Source organism: Trichinella spiralis (genome assembly GCF_000181795.1).
Source record: "Trichinella spiralis strain ISS 195 chromosome Unknown Scfld8, whole genome shotgun sequence".
NCBI lineage: Eukaryota > Metazoa > Nematoda > Enoplea > Trichinellida > Trichinellidae > Trichinella > Trichinella spiralis.
The window spans coordinates 439,978-464,832 of record NW_003526947.1 but is presented as its reverse complement, the minus strand read 5'-3'; the positions used below and the strand labels follow the sequence as shown (position 1 = coordinate 464,832).

General features: G+C 33.8%; 8 protein-coding genes across 8 annotated transcripts; 4 read left to right on the top strand and 4 right to left on the bottom strand.

The window, feature by feature from the left end:
* Positions 1 to 416: 416 nt before the first annotated feature.
* On the bottom strand, positions 417 to 4,022 carry Tsp_10373 (putative fork head domain protein). The gene is made up of 2 exons (XM_003372763.1): positions 3,474 to 4,022; positions 417 to 1,712 (listed from the first exon to the last, which is right to left on the bottom strand). The coding sequence occupies exons 1-2, from the start codon at positions 4,020 to 4,022 to the stop codon at positions 417 to 419; spliced, it is 1,845 nt and encodes a 614-aa protein (XP_003372811.1).
* A 7,927-nt stretch (positions 4,023 to 11,949) lies between these two features.
* On the top strand, positions 11,950 to 13,521 carry Tsp_10372 (hypothetical protein). Its single transcript, XM_003372762.1, has 3 exons — positions 11,950 to 12,011; positions 12,039 to 13,101; positions 13,432 to 13,521. Exons 1-3 carry the CDS (start codon positions 11,950 to 11,952, stop codon positions 13,519 to 13,521), a joined length of 1,215 nt encoding a protein of 404 aa, XP_003372810.1.
* A 360-nt stretch (positions 13,522 to 13,881) lies between these two features.
* Tsp_10371 (conserved hypothetical protein) lies at positions 13,882 to 14,873 on the bottom strand. The gene is made up of 2 exons (XM_003372761.1): positions 14,785 to 14,873; positions 13,882 to 14,002 (listed from the first exon to the last, which is right to left on the bottom strand). The coding sequence occupies exons 1-2, from the start codon at positions 14,871 to 14,873 to the stop codon at positions 13,882 to 13,884; spliced, it is 210 nt and encodes a 69-aa protein (XP_003372809.1).
* Positions 14,874 to 16,173: 1,300 nt separating this feature from the next.
* Tsp_10370 (conserved hypothetical protein) lies at positions 16,174 to 17,722 on the top strand. The gene is made up of 4 exons (XM_003372760.1): positions 16,174 to 16,304; positions 16,901 to 16,983; positions 17,473 to 17,520; positions 17,652 to 17,722. The coding sequence occupies exons 1-4, from the start codon at positions 16,174 to 16,176 to the stop codon at positions 17,720 to 17,722; spliced, it is 333 nt and encodes a 110-aa protein (XP_003372808.1).
* Positions 17,723 to 18,011: 289 nt separating this feature from the next.
* Positions 18,012 to 18,490, top strand: Tsp_10369 (putative snoRNA binding domain protein). Its single transcript, XM_003372759.1, has 2 exons — positions 18,012 to 18,274; positions 18,331 to 18,490. Exons 1-2 carry the CDS (start codon positions 18,012 to 18,014, stop codon positions 18,488 to 18,490), a joined length of 423 nt encoding a protein of 140 aa, XP_003372807.1.
* A 194-nt stretch (positions 18,491 to 18,684) lies between these two features.
* On the bottom strand, positions 18,685 to 19,525 carry Tsp_10368 (conserved hypothetical protein). The gene is made up of 4 exons (XM_003372758.1): positions 19,288 to 19,525; positions 19,042 to 19,085; positions 18,948 to 18,984; positions 18,685 to 18,860 (listed from the first exon to the last, which is right to left on the bottom strand). The coding sequence occupies exons 1-4, from the start codon at positions 19,523 to 19,525 to the stop codon at positions 18,685 to 18,687; spliced, it is 495 nt and encodes a 164-aa protein (XP_003372806.1).
* Positions 19,526 to 19,737: 212 nt separating this feature from the next.
* Positions 19,738 to 20,956, bottom strand: Tsp_10367 (complex I intermediate-associated protein 30 (CIA30)). The gene is made up of 4 exons (XM_003372757.1): positions 20,948 to 20,956; positions 20,289 to 20,705; positions 20,037 to 20,225; positions 19,738 to 19,980 (listed from the first exon to the last, which is right to left on the bottom strand). The coding sequence occupies exons 1-4, from the start codon at positions 20,954 to 20,956 to the stop codon at positions 19,738 to 19,740; spliced, it is 858 nt and encodes a 285-aa protein (XP_003372805.1).
* A 537-nt stretch (positions 20,957 to 21,493) lies between these two features.
* On the top strand, positions 21,494 to 24,496 carry Tsp_10366 (AP-1 complex subunit mu-1-I). Its single transcript, XM_003372756.1, has 9 exons — positions 21,494 to 21,692; positions 22,679 to 22,746; positions 22,804 to 22,934; positions 23,108 to 23,252; positions 23,317 to 23,443; positions 23,575 to 23,789; positions 23,996 to 24,154; positions 24,208 to 24,333; positions 24,398 to 24,496. The coding sequence occupies exons 1-9, from the start codon at positions 21,494 to 21,496 to the stop codon at positions 24,494 to 24,496; spliced, it is 1,269 nt and encodes a 422-aa protein (XP_003372804.1).
* Positions 24,497 to 24,855: the final 359 nt, after the last annotated feature.

Sequence of the window (24,855 nt, the reverse complement as noted above, 5' to 3'; positions counted from 1 at the left end):
AAAATACGCACACAAAGACGGTCAAACGGTAGTGATGGTAATTGTGTTGCCATTTTGAAATGGTAAAGAAAAAGTCAAATCAAATGGCTTCTTGATTTGACTTGACTGACTTGACCGATGTTGAAGGTTGTGCTCAAATGGGATGGGATAGGATAATATGGGGGTAAAAGGGGAAGGGGTTGGTTAGGCTGGATTGGAATTAGACTGGCTGGATGAATAATGATCCCAAAAATGTTGCGCACATCCGAAGAAAACTGTGCAACTGGAATCGGTAAAAAAACGCTTGCCTCCAAAGATATGCCATTTTGCATCAAAGAAAAAAAGAAAAAAAATATCACATAACACCGCGCAAAGCAACAAAAAAACCGTCGTGCAATGGGAGGGGAAATAAACGACGCGTTTTTTTAAGCTTTGATTTAGATGTTACCGAAATTGTCGACGCTGAAGTCGAGATTGCCAGCAATGTTCAGCTCGTGCCGAATCACCTGGTCGATGTCGCATTGGATTTCCGAATCGTACATCATTTCGGACAATTCTGTCGGAAGTTGACCGTTGGAATGAGCTGTGCTCGGCAGCGACGAGTAAGAATTGACCATGTGACCGGCAGCAGCGGCGGCGGCGGCAGCGGCGGCACTTCCGCTGAGCAGTGGCGAGCAGAGTGGAAATTCGTGCATCATCGCATGACGATCTTGCATCATCTGCTGCAGCATGGTCGGTTGATGTTGATGCATGTGCTGCGCATTGACGCCGTGCTGCGGTTGCTGGTGATGACGCATTGGGGCCAAATCGGTCATCAGCAGTGGTCTCGAATTTTGCGACATCAACACTGAACCTGCGCCAGAAGATTTTTGCAAAACTTGGCGAAGCATACGGTTGTTGTTGCCAGCCAAACCTTGCGACGCAGTCGACACTGCCGGCGAGTACATGTCACGATACGGCGGTGGTTCGCTTTTCATGTGCTGTTGTTGTTGTTGTTGGTAGACCACTTGGCCGTTGCTAGCTGTTGTCAATTGTTGGGATGTCGCCCCTTTGACAGAAAACGCGTTCGCAATCGGTCTGCCGCGTTGTTGTTGTTGCTGCTGCTGCGACACGACCATGTACTTTGTCGCGGCACCACTGCCGCTGCCGTTGTGCAAACGCGACGTCGACGTTGGCTCTTCTTCACCATACATAAACGACTGGGCAGCCTGGGCGGATGGATACGGCGGCGGTTCGGTCAAAGACATCGAATGGGACATGCTTTCCAACAGGTCGCTCGGATACGACGGATCCGTTGAACACGGCACGTCGTCTTGCCAGTCGTCGAAGCGACTTTCAAATTTCGGCGATAGACAAGGTCCAGCCGCGCCGACAGAGTAGCTGGATACTGCCGAATTGGAACGATTCCGGAAATCGTTCGCTGGTGACAAATTGAACGGCATCATCGAGCCGCTGTCGAACAAGTCGGACGATTCGGACGAAGGGCTCAACGTGCTCATCGCCGGATCGCTCGTGTTCACGCCATTCACTGTGCGAAGTTCTTCCATTTTCTTCCTAACACGACCACGCTTTTTTTCCAATTTTTTCGATATTTCCATCGAACCAGCCCGCCGGCGAGACGACTTACCGGGTTTCGCGTCCGGATCAATTACCCACCAAGACGACTTGCCCGGCCCTTCATTTTGAATGCGCATAAATCGACTGTGTAGCGACAAATTGTGACGAATGGAGTTCTGAAAAAAAATTAAATCATTACAACAAACAAGAAAATAATATGCACAATACTGCAAACCCACACACACACACATCTATACATACAATCTATACGTCTATCCAATTACAAAGCCCCTCCCCATTCAAACATCCAACGTCAATCATTTCTTTTTATGAAATGAATAATAAACTTTTTCTTTCTTAATTATAAGAGTAAAATTAATGTGTTGTAAAAGAAATTTAATACTTTATAAAAATTAAAATAAGATCACATATCCGATCTATACATATTTTTTTTGATTTTGTTTTTTTCTTTTAATATAAACCAAGTTCAACTTGTTCAACTGATCATTTGATTTCCAAAAGTTGGAATTTTTCCCACATCAATACTCGAATGAATGAATGATTGAAAAAATCATATACTTCCTCGCATTTGTCATACTGTAACTCATAGTCAGTCAACTGCCGACGATTGCGACGTTGCGCAACGTCAAAACGGCAGCAAAAAGCTTCGTCAGCAGCGTCACGTCGACAACACGTCGCCGCGTGTGTTATAAATCAATCAAACAGGATTTTGATCGAACGCGTAGAACTTTTATTAAAACCGTCGCCGCGTTTGCGCATGCATACACACCACACACACACACACACCCAACCATATTGCTAAGAAGCGTAGCAAAAAGAAAAGCATTTTGAGGACACGCTATTATTATTATTATTATTATTCAACACTAAATAACCAGGCTTTGATAGATAGCCAGATAGCCGCAACAGCAGCAATAATAATAGCAATAATAGCATCAGTTCACACTAATTTCTAAACTTTTCCAATCGATTCATGCAAATAAATAATTTTAATCATTTTTCACACTGCTATTTTAAAAAGAAAAAATTATAAAGTTAAATTAATAATACTCATTCATTGTTGACAGCAGATGAAAAATGCATAAAATAAATAAATAATTAATTAATTAAAAGACAAAGGAAAATGAGAAAGATATAAAACTTAAGAAAAGAAAAAGCTAGAGTAAGAAAGAGAAGAACACATCAACCGCGTGTTCTGGGTAGAGAAAGAAGAGAAAACGCTGCCGCACGTTCATCGCGCGCGCCCGATTCATTAATAACAACGCAAACGAAAGCTAACGCGAAGCAAATGCGAAAATGCGCTGGGATAGATAGACAGACGGATAAATGGATGGCTAGATATAGAAGCGAGTGTAAAAAGCCAAAAGAACAAAGACGGCGGGCGAACAATCGACACAAACATACACACACGCACACGAGGACACAATTACTACGTGTGGCTTGGCCGACAGTGCTTAACACCCGTCAAAGATGAAACGTAAGACCTCAGCAAACAGTTGGAAAATGAAGATTATTGACAGTAAAATAGGCGTGCGACGCAGTAGTCATTTCGCTTTTCTTTTTCTCACTGAAAAGATAGCCTTTTCATTTCTATTTTTTTCATGCTTGACTATATTAACAAAAAGCACCTTTTACGAGTGACGCGATCGATCAAATTCACCTGACAAAACCCGCTTCCAATTGAGCTTATCAAAATGAATAAGGAAAAAACCGCAAAGAAATGAGAATCAATCAATCTTAATGTGACTATACAGGAAGAAAAAGGAAAAATAAAAAAACAGACAAACAGAAAAGTACCTCGTAATTATTATTAATGTATATTGTAATAATATGAAAAATCCTAAATACACTCTTCGCATTCCGAGTTGGTAAAAAGAAAACAGAAAAAAATGATGTCCGTAAAAAGATAAACTAACCTTCCAGCCTGCTGAACTGTTGCTGTCGCCTTTGTCCCTGAAGTATGGCACATTTTTGACCATCCAATCGTAAATTTGAGAAAGAGTGAGCCGCTTTTCCGGTGTGCTCATTATTGCCTGCGTGATCAAGTCGGCGTAGCTGAGGTTTCCCCAAGCGTTGCGACGCGAAGAGCTCCGCTTGCCCGGAGGAAATTCGCCTACCGACGACGACGGGTTGGTGTTCAAAGTCGAGCCCAAAACTTCACTGGAACCGTGCACCGGTACTCGACTGGCAGGCAAATCTTGATTGGAGCCGGTGTCACTTCCTTCTTCAGGTATTTCTTCGTGAATAAGCGGCGACGTGTGATGGGCGAATTCGCCGTGCGCTTTCTGCAGCGGCCAAGAATTGCAACGATCCCGCGGCAGTGGATCGAAATCATCGCCGTCCGGAACCGGAGAACTGACGTTACACGTAATTTTGCTCTTCAAAAATGGATCGCCCAGCGTGGCCCGAAGCAAATCATCGCCACGGCCCGACGACGTGGACGACGAGGCGGACGTAGACGTCATCGAATGCTGAAAAAATTCAAATACATTCTGACAATCCTGTGTAAAAGTATGTGCGCGCGTGTGCGCACAACCAAACGTTGCAACTTTGGCCCGTCGACGACTCGGAAGATCGATCAAACGCGCGCGACAAGCGCTGACAATAGCAATACAACCAACTAACTAACTAACCAACCGACCAACTAACTAACTAAGTAACCAACCAGCCAACCAATCAACCAACCAACCAACTAACCAGCCAATCAAACAACCAAGCAACGAACCAACCAACTAACCATCCAATCAACCGACTAGCTAACCAACCAATCAATCAACCATCTAATCAACCAACCAAATTAACTGACTAACTAACTAACTAACTAAACTAAACTAAACTAAATAACTAACTAACTAAACTTAACTAAACTAAACTAAACTTAACTTAACTTAACTTAACTAAATTAACTCATTAAACTAACTACAAGTAACTAACTAACTAACTAACTAACTAACTAACTAAACTAACTAACCAACTAACTAACTAACTAACTAACTAAGTAACTAACACAACAGTTAACCTAAAGCAGGCTAAACCGCCATAATACCACCATTAGTAAAATTACTATCACCGTCGCTGGCTAAGTGAGCGAAATCAGTGACGACAAAGCGTATACTTGAAAATGAAAAGAAAATACCGTGCAGATTGTAAAAATTGACAAACCGCCGAAATAAGGGCAGCAAAAACGAAAGAAATGACGCAGAGGGGGAAGGGAAGCAGGAGAAAACCATCGACAATGGCAAGACAAATCTTTGAGCGTTTTTTTCCAAACTGCACAAACCGCACCACACAAAGCAACGCCAAATTGAACAAAACGGCAGGCCCAACCGAACAACCAACTTAAACGTTCAAGCGCGACGCAGACGGCGACACAGCTGCCAGCAGACTGCGCTACAGACTCACTGGAAAAGTTTCCGTCACTCGAGCTTAATTCGCATCGAACCTGAGCGCCGTTGCTATAACAAATCGCTTGGACAATTATTTTATCACTTTTTTCTAAAAAATATTTAAAATTTTATTTAAAATTATTTTTAAAATATTATTTTGATTTTATTTAATAAATTTTCCTTATTTTTAATAATTTTAAAACTCATTTCTTAATAACGCATTATTTATTGATAATCAGGTTTTATTTTTAAAAAAAGTATCTTATTATTGGCAAAAAATTGATTTAATTTCATAATAACATATTTTTTAGTTAAATTATGCATTGACAAAATTTTAAATTCGTTTTATTTGTACATTTGGAAAATATGTTCAATGAAAAATTGTTCCAAAGTTGTAAAATAAATAAAACAACAAAAAATGTGTTAAAAATTATAATTTATTAATAAAATCAAATTCATTTTTATTATGGTTCTTTTTTTTATTGTTCATTTAATGTTAATAGTCGAAATCAAAGTTTACATACTGTAGGTCGTGATTGTTCGTCTCGTGAGCCACCCATGAGCGCAAAGGTCAGGTTGTCGTACAGTTCTATAGTTGAAGTTGCCATACAATGGGTTTGTACAATCGCAGTGGACGATCTTCAACGGTGTCCTAGCCAATTGAACAATCAATTGCAAAGCTAATGAAACACAGATGACAAAGGCGTTTCGAATAAATTACTTTTGTATTAAACTTTCTCATTTACCAATAATACAACACAAAATTGCCATGTATAAATTATTTATTTGTAATAATAAATTGTCAAGCTCGGGGAAATTTGTTGAATTGCAATATTTGCGAGTTTGATTTCTCAATTCGTAGTGTTCACAAAAATTTGCTTCGCCTTGAAATAGAGTACATTTGCGAGCAAATTCTGCAAAGGAACAATGACCGTTGGTAGTTGATCAGCGAGATAAATTTGTAATTTCGCAATAGCAGTTTTCAGAGCTGTATGCGCATATTAATTAATGCAGAAGTAGGAAGAATTATATTTTCGAATCGATCTCATAATAAGTCTCATCCAACTTCAGCACAGATGCTATGCTTGGAATACAAACGTCGGGATTCGTAAAGTTGCAGCCAGCTCAGGCTGGATTATGTGCCGATTAGTGGCGCATTTTGAAGAAAATTTGTTTTTCATCTTTGATAATTCGAAACTTTCGAAAGAGTGGCTTAATTTTATACGATTTTTTTTCCAACTGATCATCACTTTTGGCAGTGCAAAAATCACTAAATCTGGGTAAAGAGGAATTTAAATTTCACCAAATCAGTTTACACATTAAAAAACGAAATGGAACGAAAATGAAATTTGACTGAACATGATTATTATTGTTATTAATTTTCCAACCGGTTAAATTACATGTTAATTAAATATACATAAGAGTAAATTGTACAATTTATATTTTATTTTATTTTATTTATTAATTAAAGTTCGTTTGTTCTGATTACAAAACAAAAAATTAAAAATTTTCCACTTCCGGGTATGAAATTATAATGCATTTCTGCAACGTTGAGCAAGTGGCAAACTCGATGACAAGCCAACAGAGAAAGAGAGAGAACGACAGACAGACAGACAGACAGACAGACAGAGAACAGAGAACAGAGAACAGGTTCCATCGTTGACATGCTTTCAAAATTAAAACTTGTTCATTATAGAAAATTTTTATTTTATTTTTTTGTCAACTTCTTTACTAATTATTTAAAAAATTTTTTTCTCCAATATTTACTTTTAATATTTTTCATAAATTCATTCCGTGTAAGCTTTACATATTGATCATTTCATGCGTGCTTTGCTGAATACAATGAAAATGTGTTAAAATAAAAATTTGCTATGTAAAAAATAATTGGAAAAAAAGAAAATAACATAACTCTACACAAGAATAAATAAATAAATGTATATATACTAATTTATTTGCTTATTTGTATTTGCATGTTATATAGATAAATGCGATACTTGAATGATTTTTTTCAATTCATATTTGAATATGCATTATACATATCAGTTGATAATATTTGGCATATTCTCTGACAATTTTTCTACGTATCAGCGACTGACCGGGTCAAGCAAACAAACAAATCGTTCACTATTGACTAGAGAATTATCGTTTTCATTTCATTATTATTATTCTTATTATTATCGTTATGTGCACAATAATATTCTTTGCTTTTAGCATGCTTTTCGTAGTAAAGCTGCGCATTGTTGAATTGACGCTCAACTAACGCGTGTTGTAATCTTCCCTTCTTCACATACAAATTAATGCAAATATTTAATTTTCAACAACTGAACCCAAATGATAATTTACATTATATCTTCAATAATTTATTAGAAATTATTTTTTTAATAAAAATTTTTTAAATTTTTGCAAAACAAACATTGATTACAAATCAATGTATGCTTTTTGTATTTTTCGGATCAATCCTAACCGATTGATGAAAAATTATTCAAAAAAATTCTTTTCTTTTAATATTAATTTTTAGAGAAATTTTAAAATTTACAACAGTTGGTGTTGATCAATTGATGCAAAAGAAACGCAAAATAAATATTCTATATTTCTTTTCGTCTTATCTATTATGAATTTTTTGTTATTATCACTTTTAATGTTATTGATTTTCATCGATGAATGGCAATGCATTTTGTGCGTAATAAACAGTTAGTTGTTTTGTCTTTCTTTTTTCTCTTCCCCCCCAAAACATTCAATTGTAAACTATTCTACCGTAAGAGAAAAATGATCAAAAGTGAGATCAAATTTGTATATATGAAACGATCGTCTCGATTTTCAAAAATATTACAGAAAGAGAAGTTTTCTGCTTTCTTTTTGGTTTTTCACTTCCGTTGAACAACAACGACAATTATTGAAAAAGTGAAGTTAACGGCAAGTAAATTTTCCATAAAAATATTCTTACATTGAAAAAAATCATATTATTATTATTATTACTATTAATTTTTTTTCTCCTTCTTCATTCACTTAATGCCCAAAGAGAGGCATCAAGGCGATTATTATAATACGGGATTTTTTTTCACATTTTTTTCCTCTTTTTGTTTTCAATGGAAAAAATACTTGCATTTACGTCACATCCGTAATGGCATGCATATCTTGGAAAAAGACGTGGGTGTGTTCATAGTTGACCAATATTCTTATCTTCACATCATCTATCCCCGCCTATTATATTATTGTAAATGGATTTTTGATCGAGCATTTTTTTATGGCATTGTCGTGAATATGACAATGAACGGTTGGCGTCTACTTTACAATTTGATGCTTTTCTATTCTTAAGATGACCCGGCTTCGACCCAAGTGGCGTCATTTCTGATGTTCATCATTGCTAGTGTTTGATGTTAAGCTGAAATTGTGAAAATTGGCTCCACTCAACGCGGCCAATCTTGTGCCGTGTCACGGTCACGGCCGCGGCTCTTTTTCTTTGGGTCAAGTGTGTGCCGTTTTTAGCTTGTCAAATTGATCGATTTCATCCTGTCGATGACATATCGCTATTGAACAAACACAAAAAGATAGAGCTCGGCCTGCACTGGGGCCGCGCGAATTACGCTTCAATCATTGTTTTATTATGCCAAATCAACCCCAACTGTCGAACAACGCCCAAACGTGATCATTATGCAAACACCACACAAGCAGGAAAATTCTCTGACCTCGGTGCGCAATATTTGCCGACCTCACGTCGAAACGTTTCATTTTGGGCTCTACAATTTCTTACAGTAGGAAAATCCCACGCCCGAAGCTGCCACGACCGTACAACAACACTACCGACATCAAATTTCCAAAATATTAATCTTTTTTTTTTGCCTTTGATCTTCCAACATCTGTCCATTCATGCTCAATTTTATAATCACATTTTCTCCCTTTCAACACAACTTACAACATCATAACATTATTTTTATCATTTTTCTTTGTTGACATTACACGACTTCAACGCGTTCTTGTAATACATTTATTATACAAATTTTAATTACTTAAAAATAATTCTTTTTAAATAAAAATTTTTTTAAAATTAATCTATTGAAAATTTCATTTTTCTCTTCTCCTCTCAGCAGCAGTTCTTTCAACAATCTTTAGCTGATATACTGTACTACTTGTTATTGACTTTCAAGTTTTAATCTATTGTTGGCGGTTCAAGAATGACAATTTACGATTGAAATTGTTGAACGACGTTGAAAATTAGTTGACGTCAGTTGAAATGCTTTTCACAATTCAAATTCTACTTTGTTCATTTGAATAACAAGCTTACATTGATAGTGTGATATCAGAGACGACGGTATCAGGCAAATGCTGGCCCGTCTGATCGAAATTGGACAATATTGGCCATGTGCTTCTGTTTGCTGTTTGACGTAAAATTTGGAATTTATTTGATCATTGTTTGCGTCGAATCTGTCGGTGTGAACAAGCTGCCTTCGTCACAGGTGTGCAAACAGGGTGCACTCAGTTCCGTTGTTGTGCAAGCAGCATTGTGTGTCCATGTCGCGGGCGTAATATTTTCTCATTTCTCACGGCAAACTTTTCATTGCTTGTAACAGCGAAGCTGTCATCTTAAATAATAGGGAATAAATTTGCAGTGTATTTAGCGCTGTTTTACATGCCGTCTCGTCGCATTTGCTTACATCCTACGTATATATATGTTATTTTCTATACTAAACGCGGAGCTGATATGATCATTTCAGCTTTTGCTCATGAAATTCTGTTTTCCGACTTCTATCCAGTTTAATTAATTAATCAAACTGTACTTTTTATACAAAAGTGAACGCAAGATTTAATATCAAACAATATTTTTTCATTCTATACAATAATTTTATGAAATTCTTTTTTTTGTATATTATTATGTTGATTGATATTGTGAAAAATTTCAAATAGAGAACAATGAATGCATTCAGCATCAATATTAACAATAAATTCACTAATCACATATTGTCACAGTTGTTTATAAATTTATTTATTGTATTTAAAAAATTTTTACATTACCGTTCTAATATTCCTTTTGTTTAACCACTGTATATTATTTCGTTGAACGAATTTTTTGAATTACATTTTTAAGAAACTTAAAAAATATTTTTACAGGCCGTTTCGTCTTGGAAAACTATTTTTAAATTAAACTAATAATAAAATAATTCCGTTTTTGTTTGTTTAATAAAAAAACTGAATTTTGCTTTAATGATTGAATAGTATTTTTCTTTTCAATGTGAAAAGTGAAAATGATGCTGCTTGTGTTATTATAATATTTTAAAGTGAATTAGGAGCAGGTCATTGTATTTAATTATTTCTTTTGGAGAAAAATATTTCCGGAGTTTGCTGTATTTAAAAAGATTTTGAATTTCACAGAATGATGTAATTTTGATAAGAAATATTTTCAGCTCTATAATAATAGTTTCTTTGCTGTTTATGATAGTGAAAAGTTTGCACTTGAAATATAAATAGCCAAAATTATTTATGCACATAAAACATTATATTGTTAAACACGCAATGTTACATTTGCTCATGAATATTCTTTTATATTATATATATAGATTATATTTTATATAGAATTGTTATAATATTTACAATTATTATTACGAAATTTTCAATGAAACTTTTAATGGGAAAAAATTACAAAATATTTGTGCTTGATAGACCAGCAATTATATCTGCCATTGCACTTCTTTTTTTTGTAATTTCGTGTTTATACTATTTGTATATTTATTTATAGCTTGTTTCAGTCGCTTACATCTACAGTTATTATTTCTATTTTTATTTAATTATTTTTACTGCAATGTATAATTTACACGAATAGTTATATTCATTAACGATGAAGCATTGTATTTCACTTTATTAATGAATGATTGGATTGATTGTTGTCGTTGTATAGAATACGTGTAAATGCACAATATTTAAGCGGTTGAACAATGAATGCACAGCAGCTTTGCAGTTTTATGCCATTGTTTTAATAATGCTCTCAAGTTTTCCCGCAATGCTTAAGCTTCAAGTCAGCCTGCAGTGTGGCTTGCCCATTTGCAGAATGCACAAACATCTTTTATGTGCCAAAATTGATCTATACATTCTACCTTGTTCATTATATTGTTGCGATTTTATAAAATTGTATTCATAGAAATAACACCACAGATATTATGGTAGTTTGAATTTTTATTCTATGAAGTAATCATTTTCAAACAGTGTACTTTTACAATTAGTAGTGATGATAAAATGCTGCGTAATACAACGAAAAGAATATTATTTTTTATGAATATATTTAAAATAAATCATATTTGGAATAAAATTAAAAGAAATAATGCATCTGTATTTTTGTTTTTGCCAAGGTTTCCTATAGTTCAATGAGTTTGTAGCTTAATGTTTAATAAATGAAAATTATTTGTAAGTGCTTAAATTTTAAAATTTGTATCCAGATTTTAATAGAACTGTATTTATGTGACTGCATAAAACACTTGAAGCATAATTTATATGAAAATATCGCGATCAAATTTATTTATTGAGAACAGCTTTTGCATTTCATCTCTATTTGTGCTTTGAATACAATAATTATTTTTAATTACAATATTTTATGGACTGTTATTAAAGTTTAAATGTTATTATTTTCTAATTCTGGAATTTGATCAAACCTATGATAAATTAATTTAGCATTTGTTCAAAGTTTAAAAAAATAATTTTAAATGACAACTGTGAAATAGAATTTCAAGTATTTCATGCAGAATTTCTGGTTTGTGTGTGTATGTGTGTGCGTTTTTTTATGATGTCTGGATGATATTCTATTGTTCACTAATGGTGGAAATGGGTGAATAAATTTTCATCAGCGTATACATGTATTTGTTGTGTCGTGAATAGATTTGTTGACGATGTTAAAATTGACTAGTGCATGTAGGTAGTGTATTTCATGAAAAATTCATAAGACAATATAAATTATGTAATGTAAGCAGAATATAATTTGCTCAGAATATTGTGTTTCCAATTTTCACGAAGCATTTCTACTATGGAAGATAGCAGCAGTGTTCTCAGAGTTGGTGTTGCACCTTGGTTCATGATGCACCCAGAGTGTTTTGGCATTTCCAATTGTTTCAGCGGTTTTGAATTGGAAGTTTTAGAAGTAATAACGGAAATGTTGAATTTAACAGTGAAAATTTTTGCTACTGATTCAATCGGATGTGGCAGCAAGAAGAAAAATTCCAGCCGATGGTCATCACTTGGTGGCATGTTGCAACGTGGAGAAATTGACATCACAGGCAACGTGTGCGCTTTGGAAAAAAATCGAATGGAAGATTTTGGATACAGCTGGCCAGTGTGGATGGATGGCCAAACATTTTGGATAAAAGCGCCAACATTACGTTCTGAAACTTTCAATCCTTTTGCACCTTTTCGTGGAAAAACATGGCTAATATTGGTATTAATTTCCATTTGCTCCATCTTGGCGTTGACTGTAGTGAAGTATGACCGAAAATTATCCGATGCATTCCAAACAGCCGCTGGGCAACTGTTCAGTTCATTTTGTCTTTTCAAAGCTCCACCCAGATCACTGTTTTGGGTTTGTGGATTTTTTGCTGTGGCAGCGTTGAAAGTTGCTTACACTACCTACATTCGGGCAGCGTTATTTTATCCACGTCCATATTATGCGCCGTTTCAAGATATCAATGATCTTGCATTGAAACTTTCTACTGGAGAATTTAAACTTATTCATTATCATAAAGATTACAAAGAGGTAATACCGAAAGGTCCAGAAGAAACGCAAAAATTAATTTTGCAAGCTGTACAAAAGCATGGCTATTATGTCGCTGAAAATTCATTATCTTCTACACTGTTGGATGGTTTGATAAAAAATGACAACGCAGTTATGGTCAAAGGAAGCATTTTTGCTGATGTTTATGCAATGGAATATGAGAATCGCAGCATGTTATGGCGTATACCAGACAATTTGGTACGCAGCTCTCCGGTAAGCTATTTGTGGAGGAAAGATTTTAAATTTGCAAAACAATTCAACAAAGCACTGATATCGATGAATGCAGCTACGTCGGAAATATTAAAACGTACTAGTGGTTATACTGTGAAGCAAGTGCACAACAATCCAATGCTTATAGCGAGTGTTCATTCCAGTTCCGAACCAATTAGCATGATTAGCTTCACTGGACCTGTTTTTTGTTTTATTTCATCACTTGTTTTTTCTACTTTTGTATTCTGTGTGGAATTTTGTTTTCACAATTTGAACAAATCTCATTTATTACGATCATTTCAAAGATTCAATATTTATTTGTAATAATTTTTATTCAATTTTTTTCTTTTATTTTTTTAAATAAAATTATCTAAAGCAGATGAATTGTCGTTACCGTGCTATTTCAAAATGTATATAAATATGAAAAAAAAACATTTTTTTAAGACAATGATTTTAACCTCTGATTTGAAGAAAAAAATTCAAACAAATTTAATCTCCATGATCAATCAATTTTTAAATTCAAATTGACAGAATAACGATTTAGCGGAACTCATTATGCCAAATGCATTGACAGCCCGTGGCGACAAAAAAAAGTCGACCCAGACAGAATGTATGAGCTGAATGCCTCTGCTAGTCTGAAATTAAAATAAAAGAAAAAACAATAATAAATGACAATCAAGTGCTGAAAGAGAAAAGCTTATTTTAATTAAATTTGCATAATCGACGGCATTTCACGCGCAGTGTGGTTATTTTATCGTTATTTTTGGTCGCAATAAAATTCGACACTAGGCAAGATAAAATTGCAAATTGAAAAATGCATGTTCATATATATTGGTCGGCCAATGAAATAACTAAAATGTTTACTTTCAATTCAATACAGATTAGCTAACAAGCGTTCTAATAACATAGAAATTGATTGTACTGCATGTTTTTTGTTAGCGTTGGAAACACTTTTAAAATTACAATATCAACAGCCTTCAATCAGCAATCTTTAGAAATTGTGTACCAAACTTTGAATAATCTCAATAATGCTTCAGTTTTTGACAAATGCAAGTTGAAGCAAGATTGATATTTTCTTACTCCCATGGAAATTAGTCCATCACTGTAACTCTGTTATTTGCTATATTTTTTTGAAAAATGGCTTATCTGTTATCTATACCTTTAATAGCACAGGCTGCTTTCTCTACAGACTGTAAAATTCAATTTAAATTGGAATTCAGCACATGACTAACTACTTCTCATTATGTCTCTGCTCTCTGAAATTGCAGTACAATTGAATATGAAAAAATATCTTCCGTGTGTTGAAATTGTGAAATGTAAGTAATATAATAAGTGCACAAAATTGTATAGTTTGCATAAATGGTGAAACTCTCAATTATCTGCTAGTTTTATTCTGTGCCTGAATACTAATTAGCGTGGCAGTCATCAAATAAAAACACTATTCAGAATGATAGACAAATTTTGAAATTCATGTAACGCGCCGCCCTGGCCTGCTCGTCCAAGGCTTGCACGCCGCTGCTTTTTCCCAGGACGGCATCGCTTTCTAACCGTGCCGTGCGGTTCTTCTCGGTCTCTTGTTATATTCAGAGCCTGATACACAGCTTTCATTTATAATGACATCGAGACACACCAGCGCACACTCACACAAGCCACACGCTGCTCACAACTCCACTTTGCCCACTCCTAACCACCGGTGGATGGCCACGGCTAATACATCCTGCCTCTGGGTCACGGCACACCGCTTGGCGCCATTAATTAGCTGCGATTGCCCGCTCGCTCCAAGGGGGCCAACTCTCGATGCTCTTATCTTTCCGCGTTTTCCTTTGTCTTTCAGCCGCCTGGATGCCGGCGTCTTCTTGTGCCATTGTTCAAAGGTAGTCTAACCTGGCATCAGGCGTGACCTTCTGACCCAGAGGATACTCTGGATTAGGCGTCGTGTCACATCCACCGGTGATATAAACAATATGGTTCATCTGGATATGATGAGTATTACAGATAAAGAACAAAAAGGGGTGCGGTTAATAGGAGGAGAGCAATGGCTCAGTGATAGTGACATAATATACATAGCAGGTGCTCTGCCTTCCGTCGTCAGTTGCACTATCCTTCCTATTATAATGAGCACGCCCCGTGCTCACCATCTATATCCCACGCAACCTCTTGAAATTCGACTATTCTTTCATGCCATTTTTGGTAAATTTTCAGCTGAATGTTGCCAGAATTTTCTCCGTGTCAAGGCTAGTCATCTTCGGGACTGGTGCTCCTCTGTGTTGTTGGGGTTTGAAAGCCCTGTCAATTTGTACCGCCCTTTCAGCAATTCGGCACGCCTCTTCCAAAGTCTGTGGCTTAGCCATGCGTACCGCGCTAAATGCCTAACTTACAGCTGGTCCACCAGAGAATCGTGCCATCCGGCGATCTTCTGATACGCCAGCCTTGTTTGAAAATTAAGAAAAGAAAAACTGAAATAAAACAACGTTACAGATAAAATTAAAATAACTTTTTGGTAGAAACACTAGACATTTTTAAATAATTAACAGTTACTTTAGTCAGCCAAACAACTGTCTTAACTATTGAAAAGATAATTCAAAGACCAAAGACAATGTTGATTTGCATAAAAAACAGACATCATCCACCTAGCATTATTCGACTTTGACATTAAAGCAAAAATAATGAGCATCAAATATTTCATTTATTAAATAGCAAGAGACAAATTTTGTTAATTATTAATAATTATAAAATCAATTTTAAAATATTAAAAGTGATTCAAAAAATAGTCTTCAAGTCGAATAGAGATGCTTGAAATCAAGAAGATTATAATAAAATAAAAGAAAAAATATAAATATGAAATATTTTTCAATACAGATCAGCATGCTTGAGCAACATATTCTGGAGCAGACTGTTTTGGTATTTGTGAATCGTGGTTACTAGTCCATTTCATAGCCTACGCATTTATGATTTGCATGGCCAAGGGCACCAAAACAAGAAAAGATCGAAGGTGCAAAGAACGTCAGACTGGTGCTTCAGCTTATAAATATACTTTCATTGGCTTTGTTGAACAATTCTTTGCCATGCTAAAGCACTGTTACTGGAAAGCAATTGGAATTTTCGTTCAAACAAATATAATTATATAAATAATGATATAAAGTAAATTAATGGCTATCTACTGCTCCTGATATAAATAATGCTGTAAAATGAATTAAGGTTTATCAAATTCATGTTGGCAGCATAGATAAATAAAATAACAGATATATCTAATCTATATAATTTGTTATAAGTATGCTGAATTACTCCGGTTCTTTAACAAGTGCTGCAAATAAAGCTTATAATCAGCTGCTATTTTTCGAGCAAGCACATTCTTTTTGGTTCCTTAATGACGCCAACTTTCGTTATTCGGCCATCTGGCATAGGTTTTGAATTTTCATTTTAAGCGGCGGTTAGTTCTCTCTTTTATGATCCACGGTTATTCAGTTTCATACATTTCTGTTTTCAAAATGATTTATTGTAGCAATTTAGTGATTTTTTATATTTAAATTACTTTTACTTGTGTAATTTACTTTAATTTATAATCAAATCAATGACTTTGACTTTGGTAATTCATCAAATGTAAAACAAGGAACTGGAAGATCATGAAAGTTAACATAGTATGCTAATTAAATAGGTGCAAATGAAAAGCAAACAAAAGCATGCTTTCTAAATTTTTAAAAACTATACAGCAGTATTATTTTCTTTTTCTTATTGCAGTTCTTCTGTATTTTGAGAAAGTCTACTGTAAAAAATAAGTTTTAATTTTTAATTATAAATATGAATTGCGTCATTTATTCTAAAATAACGCTCAGTGATTAAATCAGAATCGAGTAATTAGTACGAACACATCCGTTCAAGAAATGAAAAGTGTTCACATTTGCTTCATCAGCAATTTCTTAGTGCAGTTTTTGTTGAAACTAAAATAATTTATTTAAAAGATTAAATTATTTATTTAAGAAATATTTATTTATGTGTTTAGCTGTTTTGCGTTAATTTTGTTACTGATTCAAGCGTTTCCAACATTTGCACCTACATGCGCTTATAATTACTGTAGTTATGTTAGTTTTTGTAAAGTGAATTTTTCTACAAATTTCTACTATTTTATATACAATAGAGTGAAATGCAGTTGAAGTAATTTTATGTTAAATTTTCTGAATTATGGCGCTAGAAAGTTTTTTCAATGCAAAGTGTTAATGACATGAATTGATGTGTGCACTTCCATTTCAGCTGCTTTTATACTGATTTAGTATTTGTTTTATAATTTATTTATTATAATAGTTCCTTGAGTTGAAATGAATAAATACAGTTTGAAAATTATTTTAATTTTATTACAATCTATTAGAGGTATGCAATTTATTGTTTTGTTGAAATGATGTAGATTTGATTCCAAAAGACAGAACTCTTTACAAGTTGGGCTTTTAATATGTCAAAATAGGAAAAGATCAGTTTAAAATTGATTTTATTAAACATCTCAACGTAAAGGTGTGGTTAATTATGTAAAAGTGATTATTAACTTAAATATTCACAATAGTTAAAAAATATTTTTTTAAGGGAAGTTAATAACAGCTTATCGCATGATTTTCCGATGCTCTGAAAAGAGTATTTTTATTATTATAACGAACGTTTCCATTTTAAGAACATTATATTATCGTATGTCATTCTCTTGCTTGATTTTAAAACAGCAAAGGTTAACAGTTTGTAAAAAAGGAATAATGCATAAGAAATTTCAGTTGAAACTGTCGATGGACAAAATCGAATGAAAATTTCATTGCAGAATGTTCAACAGTGTCATTTTACGTAATAAAATTGGTTGAATTTGCTTAAATCAGTGTTGTAAATTTTGCAAAATATTTTATTTATTGACAGTTGTGTAAGAATTGCTGCAAGTGTTCAAGAATTTTCAAGAAACGATTAAAGGTGTTAATTTTCAAGTTGATTCAACAAGCTAACAGCTTGCTGATATTTGATTGCGCGACACTTTTCAAATTTTATTTGTTTGATGTCAAACTTTTTTGTTTTCATTCGTTTTAAGATATATACATATATGTATGGTATAACAAAGTGAACTCAAGTGGATATTTGAATTTGGGATGTCATTCAAATCTCTTCTTGTCCGTTCACAAGGGATGATGTTGAACTTACGTTTGGTGGCAGTTGTTCTTCGCAGGTTTTGTTCTAAAAATGACACACCTTTGAAATTTTCCGAAACGCCAGCTTTTCACCGACGCCACGGTCGTTCTCCACCGATCACTATTCCGGAGTATCAGTTCAAAGATTCAGAAGTGCGTATTGTGGAATTCATCTCAGCCACCATATCGTTGACTGTATTTCTTGTCTACTTTGCACGTTTGAGGTGTAAATTTATCTTTTCCTGCTTTTTTCATCACCGTTGGAAAATAAATTTTCTAGAGAGCCGAACGATTTGGACATGGCATTGGATGTTTCATCCCCTGCGGAAAGGTTGGAACAAATCGAACGCCAACTTTTGAAAGATGCTATTCGTCGTGGAAAGGCCAAAGGGGTTGACGTGACGCAGTACGAAAAGCGAATTGTTGAACTGGATGGATAACAGTCAGAATATTTTAATTTAATATTCTTCACTTTTTTATTTCCAAAAACAACAAATTCACACTATTCTACTACTATACAGATGAATGAATTATCAAATAGCATTACGCGCCTGTCTATTCATTTGTTTAAAATTGATAATAATAATTAACAAAATAATTTTCATCCCTGAATTAGTAGTTGAAGTATTTATGATTAAGGAAGATCACATTTCGACATCTTTTCGCGTATTTTCCACCGAAGCGTCAAGTGCTTCTTCTCTCCAGGAGGTGGAAATTTTTTCCACTCTTCAGCGTAAAGATTGTAACGACTGACTGGATCATGTTTGAAACCTGGACATCCGTATTCGTAAGTTGCCAATGGTCGAATTGCTGTTGAAAATACAAACAAAACTATCATCAATACATGCTAATGGAAATAGTTTTTTCCAACTTCTCCATATAGAAACAATTATTTACTTGGAACTGACAACGGATCGACTGCTGTCGATGAAGACTAAAGAAATTACATTACTTCAATAGCAATTTATCATTTGAAAAATAAATATTTTACCGCATTTAATGAACTGCTTGGAAATGGACCGGAATTTGTATCTGCTGAAACATACAAATAAAATGATGCAAATTAAAAAAAACACTACATATAAATAATACAATCGATCACTTTATCAACCATGAAGCATTATGGTGCTTTTTTTAATCCAAATATTTAACTAGATATAATTTTCACATGCAAGTTATTTACTCATTAAATACCAACAATAATGAAATTGCTACTTACAAGTATAACCTGATTTACTTTTCGAATGAAAACGTTCGCAATTAACGGACATCAAAACATCTTTTTCGGTGAATTTGATGTCATCACTTTTGATATGATTTGTAAGCAATGACCGACAATTTTCATTTTTATCTTCTTCACCCACGCATGTATTATCCATTATAGAAGAAAGTCGTTCATGAAGACTTCCGGCATGTTGAAGAACTGCTCGCATATTTTTCTTCTTGTTTGACATTCTCACTTTTCCCACTTCCATATATACATACACACGCACACATATACATGTATATATATATGTGTGTATATAATTAACGTCCAAAGTACTAAAATTTGGCAAAAATATCACGACTAACAATAATTTTAAATATAAAAAACAATATATACATAAATATATATAATTCTGGATAAAACCCATGATCGATTGAAAACAAACATAATGCAAAAAATATTTAATAAAAGCAGACGATATCAATCTATTGTAAATGGATATTCAAACATTTCATATGCAAATTCTTCAAAATGTGTAGCATCATAACAAACACCAATCCAATCAATCTCTAATCGAAACGGACCGTCCATTCGATCACACAACGTTACACCAAATCTTTTAATTCCATTTCCTTTCCACGCTCTGCTTTTGTATCCAAGAACAGGAAGCTGACGATCTTGTATCCGTGCGTGTGATGAAAGGTAGAATTTAGAAAATGGAATCTGGAAATGCAGATCAAATGTGCCGTTGCGCTAAAATATTATCATTACTAACGCACCTTTTCATATTGCCAATATGGACCGCCGTGTGTATAAAGCGGATAATTAAAAATATCATGCGCTTGAACATCAAAATAACCTGGCTGACTAAGATTTAGAAGATATGTACGACCATCACCTCGTATTTTCAAAACAAGATGCGTAAACAGTGACCAGTGTTTGTAAACCTCGTGGCGATTGAATGACTTCTGTATTAGAAAAAACAATTATTATATTTTTTTTTAAATAAACAATAACTGAAATTAACTTACCATAAGAAATTTTGAAATTATAGCCGTAAACCCAGCTCTGTGAATTTCACCATCTTTAGGCACTCGGGTATCTAAAGAACCTTGAAAAATAGCAGTTCCTTGATCGCTCATTGTCCATGTAGCTTGACTGAATCCCACATTTTGTGCACTATCTGAAGTAACTATAAAACTGTCCAATACTTCTTGCGAATCAAATTTCCACTGAATATATAATTCATTATGAAAAGGTGTTGACTCAATTATAGTTTTCTCTGGCCAAGCCCAATCTTTGATTTCCTTGGAAATCAGTTTCGCTTGGCGTGCCAATTCTTGTGGCACTTGTTTGAAAAGTTCTTTCAATGGAACATCCGGCTCCTGGAAATCATAACCTTTTTCCGTAGGCATCCATAAACTGGACGACGGTCTGCCGGAATGCAGCTAAATTTCAAACATAAAACAAACAGCTATACCACAACATAATTTAGATAATCAGTACTGAAATTCGGTATAAAACACATGGACTGTACTGCTTGAAAAACAATTAGTTCACTCCTGTACTTACTAGTACGCAATTAACAATATCAAAATTCACAAAATTATACAAATTAACACAAGTCAATTTCAATTTTCAGTTATTCTATTCAATGAACAGTATTAGATGCAAAATAATAAATAATAACATGGGTCATTACCTTATACGGTGAAGAAGAAAATCTTGCTTTTGATGAAAAATGCACTCGAAAGATACCAGATAATAAAAATCTGCTGTTCTGATATAAAAACATCCTCGAATCAGCCGTTTGCGAAAAAAATTCTTACAAGCTACAGCTGGATAATTGCAGCGGAGAAAAAAATTACAGTATGCAAAAGAGAAAAGAACGATTAAATACAGTATGCCCCTGTGGACAATTTTCTTGTATACTTCTTCTTTCAAATGCCGTGCATCATTGAGAGATATTTTATTTGGCTTTTTTAGAGATTTTTAGCTTGATGTATAAGAGTGATACTTTTGATGCTTTAAAAATGTTTTGAAGATTCACTTTTGAATAGTCATTGTCCTTTTAAGGTCACTGCTTACCTTTACCTTGTCAATTAAGACATCTGTTTTGGATAGCGCATTTGATAATGTGCTTGCTGTTAGAGCTATGGAAATAAGAATTTATTATTCTTTTTTAGTAATGCAGTTTGTCTAACTCTCACATTAACGGGGCAAACGGGAAAGAATTATGTCTTGTTCAGCTGTGTTCTTCCTTGATTTGAAAGGAAAAGTGATCATCAGTCGTAACTACCGCGGTGATGTTGACATGACTTTAATAGAAAAATTTATGCCGCTTTTAATGGATAAAGAAGAAGAGGGTTGTGCTACACCAATTCTTTACCAACAGGAAGCGACGTTTATTTATGTCAAGCATACAAATTTGTATCGTAAGTTTTTTTCATTTTAAATGCATTTTTCCTGTTCTTAGTCGATTTGTATCTGCTTATAGTGTACGTTAATAGAGAATCGTTTTCATGAGTTGGATTTTTAAATGAGAACATTTTGATAAGGAATTTCATAGAACTAAAATGAGCAACGAAACCGTTTAATTTACCTTGATAAACGTTCAATATGTGTATAATAAAAATACTGTTGCCACTTTAGTGAGATATAATAAAAGCACCATAAAATGTAATTTTCATTTCAACGTAATGTAACTGCATAGAAGTTTTCATAACTGAAGAACGGTATTTTGTCATTTGGTAATTGTTTTTACACATATAATAATTAATGAAAATTTTATTTATGTATTTAATATGTAAGAATGAAAGGTAATGATGGTGCAAATTGATTTTGAAATTGAAAGCGTTTTTTTGTTATTTCATGCTCACTAATATACAATTTTCATATTGAAAATTATTTCACTGAATATTTCACCTGAAACACATTCATTGACAGATTAACAATACACCTTGATGTATTACTGACGTGTATTATGTACGGTATGTGATTTTCAAGTTAAAATATTTTTTTACTGCGATGAGTTTTTTTAAACATATGTTTTTCATGTTATTTGATGAATATTTTTAAATATTTGCACTATTCATGCATGCTTATTATTTGCCTTTTCTTCTAAGACGTATTGTTGAATTTTTTTTCCATTTTATTTGAATTTTATTATTGCTAAAGATGTTACTGAGTTTAGGTGTAGATTTTGAAAATGATTCAAAAGTACAGGAGCGGAAAAAAATTTGATTTTCATTTTGTGAACTGATGAAATGTTATGGTAATAATTGTGAAAATTTTGCGTATGCAATTTAATTATGTATCTTACGTAACAGTATGTGAACAGTTTTTTGTATTATTTAGCATTTCATGTATATATATATATTTATAATTATATATTGTTGAATATGTTTTTATTTTACTTTAGTTGTTGCCATGTGTCGAAAGAACAGCAACGCTGCTTTAGTTTTTGCTTTTCTATATAAAATTATCGATGTAAGTGACTTTTTTTCATGTGAATTTTAGTTTGCTTAATGGTAATTCGAATTTCAGGTGTTTACAGAGTATTTTAAAGAACTAGAAGAAGAATCAATACGTGATAATTTTGTTGTTATTTATGAATTGTTTGATGAACTTATGGACTTTGGTTATCCTCAAACGACTGATGGGAAAATTTTGCAAGAGTAAGTAAACAATTTCCATGTTGACCCAGGTTATTTGCTGTTTGAATAATGCTTGAATTCACGACTATTTTGATACGTTTGATTTGCATTGTTCAATGTGATTTTCCATTTAATAGTGATTATTAATTTGATATTTTTTTCCGGTATTAATTAATAATTTTTGTTTTATTCAGATATATAACTCAAGAAGGCCATAAACTGGAGGTACAGCCACGGCCGCCGATGGCAGTTACTAACGCAGTTTCTTGGAGAACGGAAGGAATAAAATACAGGAAAAATGAAGTATTTCTGGACGTTGTTGAATCTGTAAATTTATTGGTAAATATTATCAAGAGGTGAAAATTGTTCATTGATTATATCAGCAAATGTGTTTTATGAACAGGCGAATGCCAGTGGAAATGTCCTTCGAAGTGAAATTGTCGGTAGTGTGAAAATGCGCGTCTTTTTGTCGGGGATGCCTGAATTACGACTTGGTTTGAATGATAAAATTTTATTCGAAAGTACTGGAAGTGAGTTGATGAAATTGCCCAACATTCGATATGATGAAATTATATTTTATAATTGAAAAAAATAAAGTCGACATGCGACGGTTGTGTAGAAATGAATTTTCATTCGGTTTCGTTTATCATATCCTTTTAAGGAGGTAGAACGAAATCGGTGGAATTGGAAGATGTGAAATTTCACCAGTGCGTTCGTCTTTCTCGTTTTGAAAATGACCGTACAATATCTTTCATACCGCCCGATGATGAATTTGAACTGATGTCGTATCGATTGACAACAAACGTGAAGCCCTTGATTTGGATCGAATCTGTCATCAATGTACACCGTCACAGTCGTATTGATTACATGATCAAAGTAATTTCTAAAATTATTATTTATTATTCAATTCAGTCGAGTTCATTTTACACTTATTAAACTTATTAATATTGTAAGCAGAAATGTTTTTTTTTCTTGCCTATTTCTCTTTAATAATTAAATAAAAGTTGTAATAGTAACGGTTCACTTGTAAGCAGTTGTGTGGATGTTGTTTGTTTGCATTTGATGCATTTTTTCTTTTATAGGCTAAAAGTCAGTTCAAAAGGCGAAGCACTGCAAACAATGTCGAAATTATCATTCCTGTTCCTAGTGATGCCGACTCGCCAAAATTCAAAACTTCCGTAGGATCTGTGAAATATTATCCTGAACAATCAGCATTCCATTGGTTCATTAAAGCTTTTCCAGTAGGTTTTCAGTTTTTTTTTCTCTTCCCATTAATGATCCTTTTCCAATTCAGGGCGGCAAGGAATATTTGATGAGAGCTCATTTCGGTTTGCCCAGCGTTGAAGGTGAAGTGACTGAAGGGCGACCGCCTATAAAAGTGAAATTTGAAATTCCATACTTCACCGTATCTGGAATTCAAGTACACTCAACTTACTTTTCTGACCGTTTTTATTTGTATCGAATTTCTTATTCAACAATTTCAGGTGAGATATTTGAAAATTATCGAAAAAAGTGGATACCAGGCATTGCCATGGGTACGTTACATAACTCAGAATGGCGAATATGAGCTTCGAATTGGTTAAATTCTGAACGCTGCTGCATCGCACTGAAAAATACAATTCAGTAACATTTGCTTTGGATACATTATACAATAATGGCATTTTATTATTTGGCATAAAAAAAGCTACATATCGGTTGCTGTGCTTCACATATATAAAACACCGCATTATTATTTATACATGTTGATTTGTTTGAAGTATGATTTTTTTTATTTAGTAAACTACGGATTCATGTTTTATAATATAGTTGTTGACTGCACTGATTTGCTTAAAATTTTTTACACCAGATTACCAGTTGATTACAAATACTCTTTGCGTGGAAATCAAATGAACTATTTATTTGATAATTGGAATAGAAATGTGAAAACACGATATTCAGCAAA